The sequence below is a fragment of the Neovison vison genome, chromosome 2 (assembly GCF_020171115.1).
Source record: "Neovison vison isolate M4711 chromosome 2, ASM_NN_V1, whole genome shotgun sequence".
NCBI classification, from domain to species: Eukaryota; Metazoa; Chordata; class Mammalia; order Carnivora; family Mustelidae; genus Neogale; species Neogale vison.
The window spans coordinates 35240410-35256355 of record NC_058092.1 but is presented as its reverse complement, the minus strand read 5'-3'; the positions used below and the strand labels follow the sequence as shown (position 1 = coordinate 35256355).

At 43.7% G+C, this 15946-nt stretch overlaps 1 protein-coding gene across 5 annotated transcripts in view; it reads left to right on the top strand.

Moving 5' to 3' along the window:
- Positions 1-15946, top strand: part of EIF2B3 (eukaryotic translation initiation factor 2B subunit gamma) — a 125525-nt gene that overhangs the window by 94496 nt on the left and 15083 nt on the right. For all 5 annotated transcript variants that reach the window (XM_044238093.1, XM_044238092.1, XM_044238094.1 and 2 more), the window contains one exon: positions 452-600. In XM_044238093.1, coding sequence (XP_044094028.1) covers positions 452-600 — 149 coding nt within the window. The remainder of the gene's footprint in view (positions 1-451; positions 601-15946) is intronic.

The window sequence follows — 15946 nt, the reverse complement described above, 5'->3', positions numbered from 1 at the left end:
AGCCTGAAACTCATTAGTCCTAGGGAAATCCCGACCGGGTTCTGGTTAATAAAATACTACCTTCTAGCCCAGACACTCACGAAGCCGGACAGGTGCTGACCCCAGGCACACAAATTCTGTAAGGAGATCCATGATAGTCTTGGGAGTCAGACATAGGAGCTTTCCATCTCTGTCCCTCTTTTCAACCTGATTTGAGCCAGAGAGCACATCTATGCACAAATGCATGAGTGTGTAAGTTTGAGTTGATCTCAGAGGTATTATGTGACCTGTGGCCCTGGAGAAATATGGTCACATGCTGGTGACCATGATGGGGTAGAGCAGAAGGATGATGGTCCCTCTGCTGACATGTCTCTGGGGGAAGGTTGCATTGGACCCTAACTCAAAGGATCTGAGGGATTTGTTTGCGGTCGGTTGAGATGGATGGACAAGGTTTTATATTTGCCTTTTGCAGGTTGGAGTTGAGAGCCTCATTGGGCCAGATACGCAGGTTGGAGAGAAGTCATCCATTAAGCACTCAGTCATTGGTTCATCCTGTGTTATAGGAAATAGAGTGTCTATCACCAGTTGCCTTCTCATGAACTCAGTCACCGTGGAGGAAGGGTATGTTTCCCCCTGTACCCACTTGAGGCTAGGGGCCTGGCATCTCTGGGAGGTTTGGGGAGCCAGTCCACCCTTGGAAATGGCTCACCTTGAGGAAGGGAAGAAAAGGAATGGTGAAGGAAAGAACAGTGCCTAGGCCCTTTGAGGCCTTGGTTTCGGCTCCACAAAGACATGGTCTCGGAAAGCATTTCCAGCAACTTTCTCACACTTACGGTCCTGAGAGAGGCTGCCTCCTCTTGCTTTGGTATGCTGCTTGACGGGATGGCCACCACAGTACACCACTAACAGTGCTGGAATGACACTTAACCAACGCCTAAGGGTCATCTTGCTTCTCTCGGTGTCCCAGAGCAGCCCTGAAGAAGGCAGAGGTGCAGTCATTTAAGCCACATACTATTTTTAAGGGAGAGCTTCTGTGTTACAAGTTATGGAGAGTCTTCCCCATTTTGAGACACTTTAGAGTATCTTAAAATCTTGGTTTATAAACAGCCTAAACTAGGAGTAAGACTTGAATGATGTTTAGTAAGATTGTTCCTTAGTATGGACCTCAGGTTTTTCCTGTATAAAATGCAAGCATAGGCAGTAAAAGAGAGGAAGGACCAAGGTAGTGGTCTTCAGACTTTTTAGAAAGTGAACTTTACTTTTTGTTAAGATAAATCTTATGCAGAAACTCAATATTTAAAACTGATAAAAGCACAGCTGTTTGCAATACAGTGGGGAAGGGACACTTGTCCTTCTTAGAGGACATGAAGCAGATCTATAAACAAATTTTGAAAAACATTAGACTCGATCAGCATGAAAGAACTGATTCTAAAGCCTTGATTCTAGCTCCGGAACCTGTCGATGTCTCTGTGCAGGAACGGATAGGAGAGAAGGTTAGAGAAGATGCAAGTTCAGTGAAAGCTGAACTACCTCTCCTAGCTGCCGGTGAAGGGTTGAGGGAAAGGTTAAGCCTTTGCCCTTTAGGAAGAGTGACTCATGGAAGATAACAGACAGTATTGAGGGAGGAAGTACCGTAATTAAAAACCAAGAAAGTTGGAAACCACAGGGATATTGGCCACTAAGTTCTGTCCTCCCCCAAGCCCACTTCCCAACTTGATTCCCAAGCCCTGACAACCAGGCATAAAGCCATTAGTCAGGAAGTCTGGAAGAATCTTCTCTGGAGATTCTGACCAGCCCAAAAAGAAAAATTTATTTACGTCAGAGATTTCTAACAGCCCACTCAAATCACCCTGCAGTGAAAATTAGGGATGACGAATTCCATTCATGTGCTTAGAGCTTCCAAATAGTTTTTTTAGAATCCTCCCCTAAAGATGAAGAGATAAGCAAAGATTACCAGAGATCTAAAGAGAGCTTATCATGAAAGATCCACAAATCAAACAGCTAGAAAAAAGCTACTTAGAAGAAACAGACTCTGTAGGGAGAGAGAAATACTTTCAAACAACCTCTTATTTCAAAGAACAAAAAAAGAACTCTAGGAAATTAAAACTGTGATAACAAAAGGAAAACCCCAGTAAAAGAATTGGAAGATAAATGTCATATTTCCCAGAAAGTAGAGCAAAAAGATAAAGAGATGGAACAGGGAAGAGAAAAGATAAGGAAATGAGAGGACCGGTTCAGGATATTTAACATCTGACTAGGAGTTCTGTAAAAAAAAGAGAGCTCAGATTTCAGAGGAGGAAATTATTTAAGAAATAATATAGGGGGGCTCCTGGGTGGCTCAGTGGGTTAAGCCTCTGCCTTCGGCTCAGGTCATGGTCTCAGGGTCCTAGGATCGAGCCCCGCATCGGGCTCTCTGCTCAGCGGGAAGCCTGCTTCCCGCCCGCGCCCCCCCCTCGCCTGCCTCTCTGCCTACTTGTGCTCTCTCTCTCTGTCAAATAAATCTTAAAAAAAAAAAAAAAAGAATACAGGAAAATGTCTCACAAGTGAGAGATATGAATTTACAGAATGAAAAGGCCTACTAAGTGCCCAGTACAATGGGTAAAAACAAACCTCCATCATTTTGAAATTTCAGAACGCTGGAAAATAAAATGTGCTACAGACTTACAAAGAAAAAATAGTAAGTCCTATACAACCAATCAGGAACCAGAATGGCTTTGTTTTGGACTTACCAGTAGCAACAATGGAAACTGGAAAATACTAGAACAATACCTTTAAAATTCTGAAGGAAAACTAATTTCGACCTAGAATTCTATACCCCAGCAAAATGTTAAGTGTGACCATGGAAAAAGTCTCAAAAACTTTTCTAGATGTGTTCCACCAAAATGAACAGTAGATGAAAGAGAAAAGATACACAAGATCCAACTCTAAAAAGGGAGAAATTATCGTTGGACGATACTGAAGGCAGATCCAAGGATGGACAACTTTATGAACTGCCTGAAGCATAAAAGGAGCAGTTAGCCCGGAGTGGAATCCACAGAGCACTTACCCAGGAAGATGAAAGTGATAAAATACCAGATGCATATAAACATCTTGAAATATTTAGACAACTGGCTGAAAGTTCAGTTTGAATTAGTAATAGCATAGAATACTATCTAACAAAAACAAAACAATTATGAACTGTTTAAAAAGTACACGAAAGGAAAAGGCATCATAGTTCACGATGTAACTCAACTGTGAAATAGAATTTATGTAGTCATAATAAACACTACAGACCAAAATTTTGCTGTAACAGTATTGAAAGGATGAGGGATAAGAAGGGAAAGGTGGAGCAGGGGCAGGAAAGGGAAGCTAAATCCTCATCTTCCATTGTGGGAAGTCTACTGATAATGCCTAAAACTAAAACATCAAGAACGATATTATGTAGCATGTTATTAGTGATACCTCCCTATCCCTCCCTAGAGATAGGGAGGTAAATACTGAAATACTCAGCAAAAATAAGTCTAAAAGTTGTCTCTAGGGGGACGCTTGTGTGGCTCAGTCAGTTAAGCATCTGTCTTTGGCTCCAGTCATGATCCCAGGGTCCTGGGATTGAGCCTAAATCAGGCTCCTTGCTCAGTGGGGAGCCTTGCTTCTCCCTCTGCTTCTTCCCCTGCTCGTGCTTTCTCTCTGTCTTTCTCAAATAAATAAAATCCATAAAAAATAAAAATAAAACAAAAATTATCTCTGGGAAGAAGGAAATGAGTAAGGGAAAGAGAAAACTGCTGTTTTTCATAATAAAACCTTCAGGGGCGCCTAGGTGGCTCAGTGGGTTAAAGCCTCTGCCTTTGGCTCAGGTCGTGATCCCAGAGTCCTGGGATGGAACCCCACATCGGGCTCTCTGCTCAGCGGGGAGCCTGCTTCCCTTCCTCTCTCTGCCTGCCTCTCTGCCTACCTATGATCTCTGTCTGTCAAATAAATAAATAAAATCTTAAAAAAAAAAAAAAAAAACTTCAGAAAGATTTGTTTTAAGATATATACATGCATTGGGGCACCTGGGTGGCTCAGTTGGTTAAGCATCTGACCAACTCAGGTAATGATCTCAGGGTCCTAGAATTGAGCCCCACATCTGGCTCCCCGCTCAGCAGGGAGCCTGCTTCTTCCTTTCTCTCTCCCTTTCTCTGTCCCTCTCAAATAATTAAGGTAAGAAAAGAGACATGCATGCACATATAAATTTAATTGCCAAAAACAGGCCAGAATTTGATGGTACACTGCTCCCCGTGGCATGCTGATAAATTGTTAACAACCAGTTCTTTGAGGGAAAAATAAGTTGTCTGATCTGTAACATTTGCCAGTTTCCGCAGTGTAAATTCTCCCACTGTGGCCGACGGTGTCAGCAGACACTGAGCTGGGGAGCGATGCTAGCAGTCAGCTCTCCCGAGCAGAGCAGTTGGGCTCCAGCGCGTCACTGATGATAGAGAGCTGTCTCAAGTATTTCACTGCCTTGTCAAACACAGAGACCCACTGGAGGCTGAGGACTCTGCATGAGTGCAGTGGTAGAAGTCTGTGCAGTCACAAAGGGAAAAGGGTCAGGAAAGAATTAAGGAAATGATCCTTGATCTGAATCTTGAAAAATGATTAGACCCACCGGGTTGGAGAAAGGAATGTTCTAGATACATCGAGAGTGTGAAGTGTGAGACAGCATATTTTATTCCAGAAACATCTCTTCATTTTGATCTTAGCTTGAATTTCATCACTTAAGAGGCTTCTCTGACTACCCTATCAGATATCCTCTGTCCCAGGATGCCTGAGTGGCTCAGTCAGTTAAATGTCTCATTCTCGGTTTCAGCTCAGATCATGAGATCAAGCCCCATGTTGGGCGCTGTGCTCCACTGCGGAGTCTGCTTGAAATCCTCCCTCCTGGGGGCACCTGGGTGGCTCAGTGGGTTAAGCCTCTGCCTTCAGCTCAGGTCATGGTCCCAGGGTCCTGGGATTGAGCCCCACATCGGGCTGAGCAGGGAGCCTGCTTCCTCCTCTCTCTCTGCCTGCCTCTCTGCCTGCTTGTGATCTCTGTTTGTCAAATAAATAAATCTTTTAAAAAAAAAAAGAAAAAGAAAAAGAAATCCTCCCTTCCTCTCCCTCTTCTTCCCTGGACATATGCGCTCTCTCTCTCTCTCTCTCTAAAATAAATAAATAAATCTTTTAAAAAGAAGAAGAAGAAGAAGCAGGAGCAGTCTATCCCAGTACTCTCTGTTACATCACCCTGTTTTATTTCCTTCTTAGCACTATCAGGGTCTGGCCTTATCTTGTTTACCTGGCTCTAATAAGTAAATGTTAGTTTGAGAATATACGTTTCACTGTTACATCTTGAGAGCCTAGAGGAGCTCAATAAAGATTTGTTACATGAAAGAATGGTAAATAATTCATAATTAATCAAAATACAGAATTCAAAGAGGAATGGATAGATAGGAGACAAGGCTATACCAATGGCCAAGGACCAAATCATGGACTATCCACTATGACATTTAATAGGTAACAGTAACTTAAGAGTTTAAAGGAAAGGAATAACATAATTAAATCCACATTTTATGAAGATCATCTTGGCTACACTGTGGAGGGTGGTGTGAGAAGAATAAGCATGAAGGCCAGAAGACTACTGAAAGAAATAGAAGTCCTAAATTAAGGCAGTAGCAGTGGCAATAGGGAAGAGAAATAATGAGTTGATTAAAAACTATAAAGCATGGTGATTGGCTGGATATGTGAGGTGAAAGAGAAATTAGGGAAAACTGGGGCGCCTGGGTGGCTCAGTGGGTTAAAGCCGCTGCCTCCGGCTCAGGTCATGATCTCAGGGTCCTCGGATCGAATCCCTCTGCTCAGCAGCGAGCCTGCTTTCTCCTCTCGCTCTCTCTCTGCCTGCCTCTCTGCCTGCTTGTGATCTCTGCCTGTCAAATAAATAAAGTTAAAAAAAAAAAAAAAGAAAGAAAGAAAGAAAGAAATTAGGGAAAACTTCCAGATTTCTTGCCCAAGCAATACAGTTTCTGGTATGCTATTCACTCAGATAGAAATCAGCAGAGGATTTGCAGGGTGGGAAGCAGGGAAATGATGAGTTCCATTTGGGATAAGTTGAGTTCCTGGCAGGCGGCCTTGACATGCAGGACTTAATGTGCAGGAATGGAGCTTGGGAAAGAAGCCTGTGTTTGAAGTACAGGTTTGGGAGAGTGGTGGGCACAGAGATGGTAACCGAAGCTGTGGGAGTAGAGGAGATCACCCAGAGAGATTGCGTGGCCTTAAAAGAAACCAAGACAAGACCTTGGGGACCATCAACAATTTCAGGCACAAGAAAAGGAATCTAAGGAGACTGACGAGGAAGGAATCTAAGGGGTAAGGGAGAGGACAGTTGGTAGGTGAAGCCCAGGTTGGGGAAACGAGATAGACGGTGGCGTACTCACTGAGATGAGAAAGGGCGAGGGAGGAGCAGATTTGTGGGAATGAAAGGCCGGTGTGGGACACATGAAGTTGGAAGTACCTGTCGGACATATAAGTATGTGGAGGTATCCAGTAGCCAACTTATGACCGGAGGTTAGAAGAAAAGGTCAGACCCACAGACCTCTTCCTGAACCATTGTGATGTTCTCTAACTTCTTTTGCTGTCTCTATTTCTCTTATTCTTCCAAATCTGCCCTTCCGCCATTCCTCTTATGGATTAGAACATGAACTTTGGAGTCAGACTGCCAGACCAAATCCTGGATCTGTCATTTACTGGTCACTTAGGGAATTGACTTTACGTCTTTGTGCCTGATTTTCTCACTGTAAAATGGAGTGAAAACTGAACTGCCTCACAGGTTTATTGGGAGTACTAAATTAATAGACATACAGCACTTTGAACAGTGCTTGGACATAGAATGTTAGCTGTCATTAGTTTATCATCCCCATCATCATTTATCATTAATCTCATCTCACAGAGGTGACATTTACCCTCTAAAGGGTAGCTCTGATCATGTCCTTGTTTTATTCAACAACTTTTTTTTGAAGACTTCCCCCTACTTTTAGAATAAAGTTTGAACTTCCAGGTTCCTCATGATCTAGCTCCAGCACTGAGTCCTGGAATGTTAGTGAGATGGGGCCTCAGAAGCCACCCCACTCAACTTCTGCATTTTTATACATGAGCAGAGGATGGAATTCCAGACTTTCTTTTCATTGCACCCTTGCTTTTCTGTGTCCTATTCTGGATTCATCCACGAGACCGACAGCATCACCATTCTGTCAAAACCAGAACCACATTTGCCTTTACCCATTTGATCGCCTCCTTCCAGAGTAGTTCATGAGGCTCTGTAACCTCCACTCTGTCTCATCTTACCTCAGATCTTCCAGGGAAGACAATGCCATGACTTTCCCATTTGCTCTAATTAGCTACGTCTCCTTCCCCTCCTGTGGGCGGGCTGATAAAGGAACAGCTCTCTGGCACCTCTTTAAAGGCCAGTATTGTGTCCGGAATTGAAGTGAAGAGACTTGGTGAGGAACCAAGGCTTGGTAAGAAACTTCAGGTTGCTCATGTGAGAGAAGTTCATAGAGAATGCCTAGCATAATATCCTAGAGTCAGTTGCTGTTTTGGAGGTGGTGCAGTCTTGGATAGCCTCTTAAGCTAAGGAAACAAAGGTTTAGATGGTGGTGGCTGCTATTTTTTCAACTAAAAAAAGTTGAGGGAGAGCTATAGGCAGCCCGCATGGGGCTAATGACTAGGGAGGATGGATTACCCAATCCGGCAAATTAGATCCTGGTGATAAGATCAGACATCCTGCATCCCATATGAACCTTTTCCCATTATCTTCAGGTCATTTAGTTTTAATTACTTATGGTAAATTTGGGAAAAGTCATTAAATTGCGGTCACATGAGACTTTATTACCCTGCTGCTGTTACATCTGGCCTGAGTAGCAGAGTAGAAACATGAATTTGTCCAGAAGGGAATTTCTCATATTCCAGGCTTGCTTGTCTCTGTCAGCAGTGGTGAGCTGCCAAGACTTTCTGGACAGTCACTTGGACATCTGCCCAAGGTCCTTAGGTCATGAGGGATGCTAACAGGACCACCTTGGGGAAGGTATAGGCCAGACTGCAGAGAAGGCTCCTGCCTGACTTTCTCATTTTCAGTTTCTGGTGGAAGTTCCATATTCTATGACAGCTGAAGCCCAAGAATTCAAAGTCTGGTGAAAACTTCATTGTCAAGGCTTCAGTGTCAGTTCTGTGCTCTGCATCTTTGGCTTTCTGGTCCTGAACAACATCTCCTGCATCTCCTCCTAGTTCACAGTGAATGACCCAGGGGGTAAGGTAGCTCCTTCACATGTGGGCAGGCAGGCCAGGGAGCCAAGTTTTCACCTAGATTTTCTGTGTTTTCTGTAGGCAGCAAGTGCCCACTGTCAAAGCCCAACAATATATTATTGCATCTCATTGTTACCCTGAGTGTCCTCTTTACCTACACTCAGCTGACTGCCCAGCTCACTGGGTCCCTTACTTTTCTACTCCCCTTTATTCCTGACATTCACTCTGCCTGAATTGCCTCTTTCTAGAGATCTTTACCTATAGAAATCCTCCTACTCATCCTTCAAAGTCCAGTACATATTCCAGCTACTCCATGCAGCCGTCTTTCCCCCACCTCTGTGTTCTCTGTGCACCCATAACACTTGATGTATGTTCATGTGCCATTTAGTGCATCTTTTTTTTTTCCTCAATAGACTACAGATTCCTTGAATACAGAAATAGTTCTCCTATATCTCTGTATCTCTTAATGCCTAATACTGTACTTTTCATATACTAGGCATCTTGGGAAGTATTTACTGAACGAAAAACAGGAATCCCTGATTTATCCTTCCCTACCATAATTGGCTGAGCATCTGTCAAGAAAGCTGTGTGTACTACTAGAAAAAGTGGTAGAGTACCTCACTCCTTAAAACTCACCAAAATAAAAACACATAAGCAAAACCAGAAAAGGAAACTTTATCTACAATAAAACTAGATAATACCACCACGTACTAGTATACAGACTGAGGAATACTCCAGACTGAGGAATATTCCAGATACAATGGAATGCAGATCAAATCCAAAAAGAACATCAAGATTTGACTAACATAAAGAATAAGGGCATGGGTAAACCAAAGAATTGGCAAACATCTCTTTTGCAAAATCTTTTTTTCTTTTTTTTTTTTTAAGATTTTATTTATTTGACAGAGAGAAAGAGAGATCACAAGTAGGAAGAGAGACAGGCAGAGGGAGAAGGGGAAGCTGGCTCCCCGCTCAGCAGAGAGCCCCATGTGGGGCTCAATCCCAGGACCCTGAGATCACAACCTGAGCCGAAGGTGGAGGCTTAACCCACTGATCCACCCAGGTGCCCCACTTTTGCAAAATCTTAAGGCACATAGAACTGACAGAAAAAACCACTGAGGCACATAGGAGGGCTGGCCTCAGACTTTTCTGTGAGAACATTTAAGACAAACATTTAGGAGTGAGACAACATTTAGAAAATTTAGAGGGAAAATGATTGTGACCTAAGAGTCCCATAGCTAATCCAAGTTATGGTTGAAATATAAAATCATCAGAAATACTCCAGGGGCTCAGGAGATGTGTCACCCAAGAACCCTCTGGAAAACTGTCCTTGAAAACATAATAGAGGGGCATCTGGGGGGCTCAGTCGGTAAGCCACTGTCTTCGGCTCATGTTATGATCCCAGGGTCCTGGGATTGGGGCCCATGTCAGGCGGGCTCCATGCTCAGCGGGAGGCCTGCTTCTCCCTCTCCCACTCTCCCTGCGTGTATTCCCTCTCTCACTGTCTCTCTTTCTGTGTCAAATAAATAAATAAAATCTTAAATAATAATAATAGAGTCAAGTAAGAAATGAAACAAAATACTGATTAATGGGTTGGTTGTGTATAAAAGTGAACTCCCTTAAACATAAAATTAAGTATGTGGTAATTAGCGTTGCAAAAGGACCATGATTATTGGAAGAATTTTGTCCATGTTTCTTTAGTAACACTCTTGAAAATACCAAATTATGAAATTTTGGAAAGATCCCCTGGACTTAAAGGAGCTCCTTAGGACTTTTGACTCATTTTTGCCTCTACACTAAACCCATCTTCTTAAGTGGAGAATACTACTGCTTAATTCTTTGAGGTTGTTACTTCATTACTTTGATTCCCCTCCAAAGCCTTCTTTTTCTTAGCCTCTCTTTAGGAAATAGAAGGACTTAGATTTCTTAGGAGGGAGACATTTCTCACCACTAAACCTTTATATAATGAACCAAAGCGAACCAAAGGGAGGAAATTTTCAGCTTGTTCACTGAAGCCAGTACATTTTCATCTAGAGGACCAAGAGCAAGAGTGGCCAGACAGAAAAGTAAAATATTTCTTTAAGCATTATGTCTCATTACCTGAATCAACCTGGACGAATACCACAAATAATAATGTTGAAGGAGAAAAAAACAAGTTGCAGAGGGAAAACATAGAGAATTATAGCATTTATATAAAATTTTGAAACATGGAAAACAGTACTACATGTTGTCTACTAATATATACTTTTTTCTGTGCCTGACATATTTCTTTAAAAAAAAAAATACTTTTTCTATTTACTTGACAGAGAGAGAGATCACAAGTAGGCAGAGAGGCAAGCAGAGGGAGAAGGGGAAGCAGGTTCCCCACTGAGCAGAGAGCCTGATGCGGGGCTCAATCCCAGGACCCTGGGAACATGACCTGAGCCGAAGGCAGAGTCTTAACCCACTGAGCCGCCAGGCGCCTCTGTGCCTGAAATATTTCGTTAAAAATAATACATGGAGGATACCTGGGTGGATCAGTTGGTTAAGCCTCTATCTTTGGCTCAGGTCATGATCCCAGGGTCCTGGATCGAGTCTTGCAATGGGCTCCTTACTCAGTGGGGAGCCTGCTTCTCCCTCTGCCTGCTGCTACCCCTGCTTTTGTGCTCATTCTCTCTCTCTCTCTCTCATTCTCTGACAAATAAATACAGAAAATCTTTAATAATAATAATAATAATAATAATAATAATACATGGTTCTTCATCTAGAGGGACTCCTGGACAAGGACCCCTTGGGCTAAGCTCAGGAGACTCTTGCCTCTGAGGAAATCTGGGTGAATCAACCATAATCTTGGGGCTGAAGTAGTGAGCTGACCTAAAGTAGGCCTTTAGTCATATACCTAGAAAAACTATGTGTATCTCCAGCTCCATACTCTTTCCTTACCCAAGGTTATGAGTAAGTTTAGAAAACCTACCAGCTCCTTCCAGAGAAGAACCTACCTGTCCTCAGGGTTACTGAACAGATTGATGGCTCCTTGCCAAATACTGCCCAGTCACCGGCTGAGTCCAAGTCCCTCACACAAAGGAGAGTCACTTACCACTATGTATGCTTGGGCACATTGCTTTAACCACTGCAAGCCTCAAATTTCTCTGTAAAAATTAGAATAAATACCACCATCCCTGCAGGCTTGCCAAAAGGATTAAGTTACATAATGAACTTAAAATGCTTTGTGTAATGACTGAGAAATATTCGACATCAGAGTTATGTGAGTTCCCTTTTCTTCTGTAATAAACTGAAGAAAGTTCTAACCAAAGCCAGAGGAGCAACTAAAATTTGGAGGCCCTTTTGCTTCCCTGGCCAGGGGTTCTTCATTTATTTTTTTTTTAAGATTTTATTTATTGGGGTGCCTGAATGGCTCAGTCATTAAGCATCTGCCTTCGGCTCAGGTCGTGATCCCAGGGTCCTGGGATCGAGCCCCGCATCTGGCTCCCTGCTCAGCAGGAAGTCTGCTTCTCCCTCTCCCACTCCCCTGCTTATGTTCCCTCTCTTGCTATATGTCTCTGTCAAAAAAAAAATGAATAAAACCTTGTAAAAAAAGATTTATTTATTTGAGAGAGAGTGGTGGGGAGGGACAGAAGGAGAGAGATGAGAAAAGGGCTCCCCAGGATTATGCCCTTTCCTGGAAGCAGAGGCTTAACCAACTGAGCCACCCAGGCGCCCCCAGGGCTTCTTCCTTGTATCCTAGGCCTGGGAACATCATGTGGTATAGTACGCCTGGCCAAGCAGTGGATCTCCAGATCTTGCTGCAGACCTCTGTGGTCTTTCTCATAGTCTCTTCTCCACTGAAGCATTAGGATTTTCAGGGTAGCTTCCCAAAGCCTGCAGTTTTGCTTAAAATTTAACCACACCAAGGGGCACCTGGGTGGCTCAGTCAGTTAAACATCCGATTCTTGATTTTGGCTCAGGGCATGATCTCAGGGTTGTGAAGGAGCCCAGCCTTCTGCTCAGCTCTGAGCTGAGCGTGAAGGGTGGTTAAGATTCTCTCTCCCTCTTCCCTTGCCCCCCCCAAAAATAATTTAACCCCACCAAGTAGAAATGATGACTGAAACCCATTAATCTTAGCCATCTCTCAGCAGCTTCTTAGAAAAACAACCAGGTATTAGCACAGCAGAGTCCTTAGTACTGAACTAAGAGTTAAAACTACATGGCAAAAACCATAGTTTTGGCATTGGGTCAGTTCTTTGTTTGAGCTGTAGAGAAGTCACCTCCCCTCAGCTTTATGCACTAACCAGAAAAGGCAAAGCAGGGGCGCCTCGGTGGCTATTGGGTTAAGCCTCTGCCTTTGGCTCAGGTCATGATCTCAGGGTCCTGGGACTGAGCCCCACATTGGGCTCTCTGCTCAGCAAGGAGCCTGCTTCCCCACCCCCACCACCACACACACACCGCCTCTCTCTGCCTGCCTCTCTGCCTTCTTGTGATCTCTCTGTGTGTCAAATAAATAACATCGTAAAAAAAAAAAGAGAGAGAGAAAAGGCAAAGCCATTATTATAGATTGGCAACCTGGAAAGAGCTTACTTGATATGGTAGTATCATCCTTCCTCTCCAGTGTGAGCACACACACACACATCCAGTAAAATCCTTAATCTTGGAATTTCTTTCTGGAGAGACGGAAAGCTCTATTGGCTTGACATTTTTCCAGAATACCTCGGCCTTGCTCATGGAGGTGACTTGTGACCATAGCAGTGGTTATAGGGAACAATGAAGAACCAAATGACAGAAAAGAGCTTCACACTCACTAAGCATTTTGTCAGGTGTTCATCTCAAAGCCTTCCACAGATCCACTGACCAAGAGCTTCAGGAGAGCCCCAGCTTCTTTTCAGTCAACCTACTTTTTCCCCATCATATCTGCAGATTCTGCATTGCTAGTTTATGGGTCTCAGAGGGAATTACACATAAACTAAATGAGACAAGGTTCCTGAACACCTCAATCAGACTGGCTAGACAGAAGGAGAATCCAGGCTATCCATTCCTATGGAATTCTGACCTCAATCAGTCTAGCCTCTTCCTTCCAGAAATGGTTCCCACTTATATCCCAAATCCCAAAATAGCCATGTAGTAGTCTCTAATTATGGCCTCTTGAATTCCTCTTGGCTGTTTTGGTCTATGCCGACTATGTTTACCCCTTTCCTAGCTCCAGAGCCTGTGTTCTCAGGCTCTTAAACTACTGAGCAGGAGGTATCCTCCTACTCCCACTCTGGAAAAAGAAAGACGACTTTTCAGTGAGAAGCTAGTAACCAATTGTAAGCCTGCTTTGTCCCAGGAATCTATTACTGAGGCTTTCTATATACTTCCTTACTACTCTTCTTGGGGGAATTTTCATCAAGAAGCAGGAGCCACTCTAGCTGCTAACTGAACTGCTTTGCCTAAAGTAGAAGACAAGTTGGAAAGCTCTGGAAGTTCCCTTAATGCCCACCCACTGTGTATCCCGATTTTTTGTGTGTATATTCTGAATCTGAGCCAAAAAACAAACTAATTCTCCAGCCCACACCACAGAGGTGCTGTGGCTTTTGCCTTTTGCTGCTTTCCGACTGGCTTAACCTTCCAGAAGAATAGAGATAAAGAAGACTCTGGAATGCTATAGCAGGCTAGAATTCCTTTTCTGCATTTTACTAAAAAGTCTTGGCGTTTCTTTTTTAATAGCCTCTGCACAAATAGTTTCAGGCTTTGGAATGTCCTCCTCGCCATCCCCCATGCCTCCTGGGTTGGCTGAGGATTTTTCCTTAATTGGTGTTTTGTTTTGTTTTGTTTTGTTTAAATGGATGCTCACACCCTTCCTACTCACCTTCCTTCTCTGCTTTAGCTGCCCACTTCTGACTCTTTAAGGTAGCGAGTATTTCCCTGTTAGGGCCGAACCCTTCCCTCCACAGAGCCACTCGGCTCTCAAGAGCAGCTTGGCAATTCCAAGCAAGCTTCCTCCAGTCTTTCCTTCCCTTGATTTCTTTATATGGCGTTATGATTAAATGTATGGATTCTGGAGTCAGGCAGACCTAGATTTGAATCTGCTGCTTGGCAATTATGTGGTTTGGGGCAAATGGTTTAACTTCCCTAAATCTGTTTGTTACCTCATCTGTGGTGGTTATTTTTTACTGCATCAGAGGCAAAAATGATACTCCCAGAATCATCTAGGAAGCTCCTTTTCTCTAAATACATGAGGCCCCCAGCTCAGACCTACCAAAAGGATTGATGGAAGCCAAGACAATGAGGGTGTTTTTGTTTATTTTTTGCACTGCCCAAGTGATTTTTCTGATTAAATGGCTGGATTTGTAAGTCACTCCTGTAACGTACCTAGAGTATTTATTTGCACGACATCTAGCATAGAGTAGGTAGGCAGTGGGTGCTAGTGAAGGTTTTCAAAAGGACCTGTCTTCTCACCTACCAGTCTTCAAGAGCCAGAAATATGCTCTTTTTTTTTTTTTTAAGATTTTTTATTTATTTATTTATTTAAAGATTTTATTTATTTACTTGACAGAGAGAGATCACAAGTAGGGAGAGAGGCAGGCAGAGAGAGAGAGGAGGAAGCAGGCTCCCTGCTGAGCAGACAGCCTGATGCGGGACTCGATCCCAGGACCCTGAGATCATGACCTGAGCTGAAGGCAGCGGCTTAACCCACTGAGCCACCCAGGCGCCCTTTTATTTATTTATTTGACAGACAGAGATCACAGGTAGGCAGAGAGGCAGGCAGAGAGAGAAAGGGAAGCAAGCTCCCTGCTGAGCAGAGAGTCCGATGCGGGGCTCGATCCCAGGACCCTGGGATCATGACCTGAGCTGAAGGCAGAGGCTTTAACCCACTGAGCCACCCAGGCGCCCCCAGAAATATGCTCTTTAAACACATTAAAATGCCAAGAGCAAGAGGTGCTACTCTTGAGAATGTAGGATCTGGGGTATTTTTTTTTTTAAGATTTTTATTTATTGGGATGCCTGGGTGGCTTAGTTAGTTAAACAGCTGCCTTTGGCTCAGGTCATGATCCCAGGGTTCTGGAATCAAGTCGCACATCAGGCCCCTTGCTTGGTGGGGACTCTGCTTCTCTCTCTCCCTCTGCCTGCCACTCTGCCTGCTTGTGATCTCTCTCTGTCAAATAAATAAATAAAACCTTTTTAAAATATTTATTTATTTATTTATTTGACAGAGAGAGATCACAAGGCAGAGAGGCAGGCAGACAGAGAGGGGGAAGCAGGCTCCCCATTGGGCAGAGAGCCCGATGTGGGGCTCAATCCCCAGACCCTAAGATCATGACCTGAGCAGAAGGCAGAGGCTTAACCTACTGAGCCACCCAGGCGTCCCCGGAGTAGTCTTTGATGTGGCCTGGAGCTAGTTTAAAAAACACTGGGTTTTGTTTCTTGTTTTTGTTTTCTAAACGAGTTTGGTTTTGATTAACCAAAAGTCTGTAGTGAGAGCTGTGGGGCACCTGTTGTTCCCGTAGCTGATCTCCTAGGGAGATATATGGGACTGAAGCCTTAAATGAAATTTGGGATATATTCCCAGGTGAGCAGCTGAGTGATGGATCAGTGCAGGGACGGGTACCTAAAGAACTGAAGTCATGGGGTCTGCAGTTTTCAAGCCTTGGCGGGAAAGATCATTAGGAGCCTGTCTGAAGTCTGGACTTCGCTAAAACCAGGTCCACCCTTGGGCCGGCTGAGC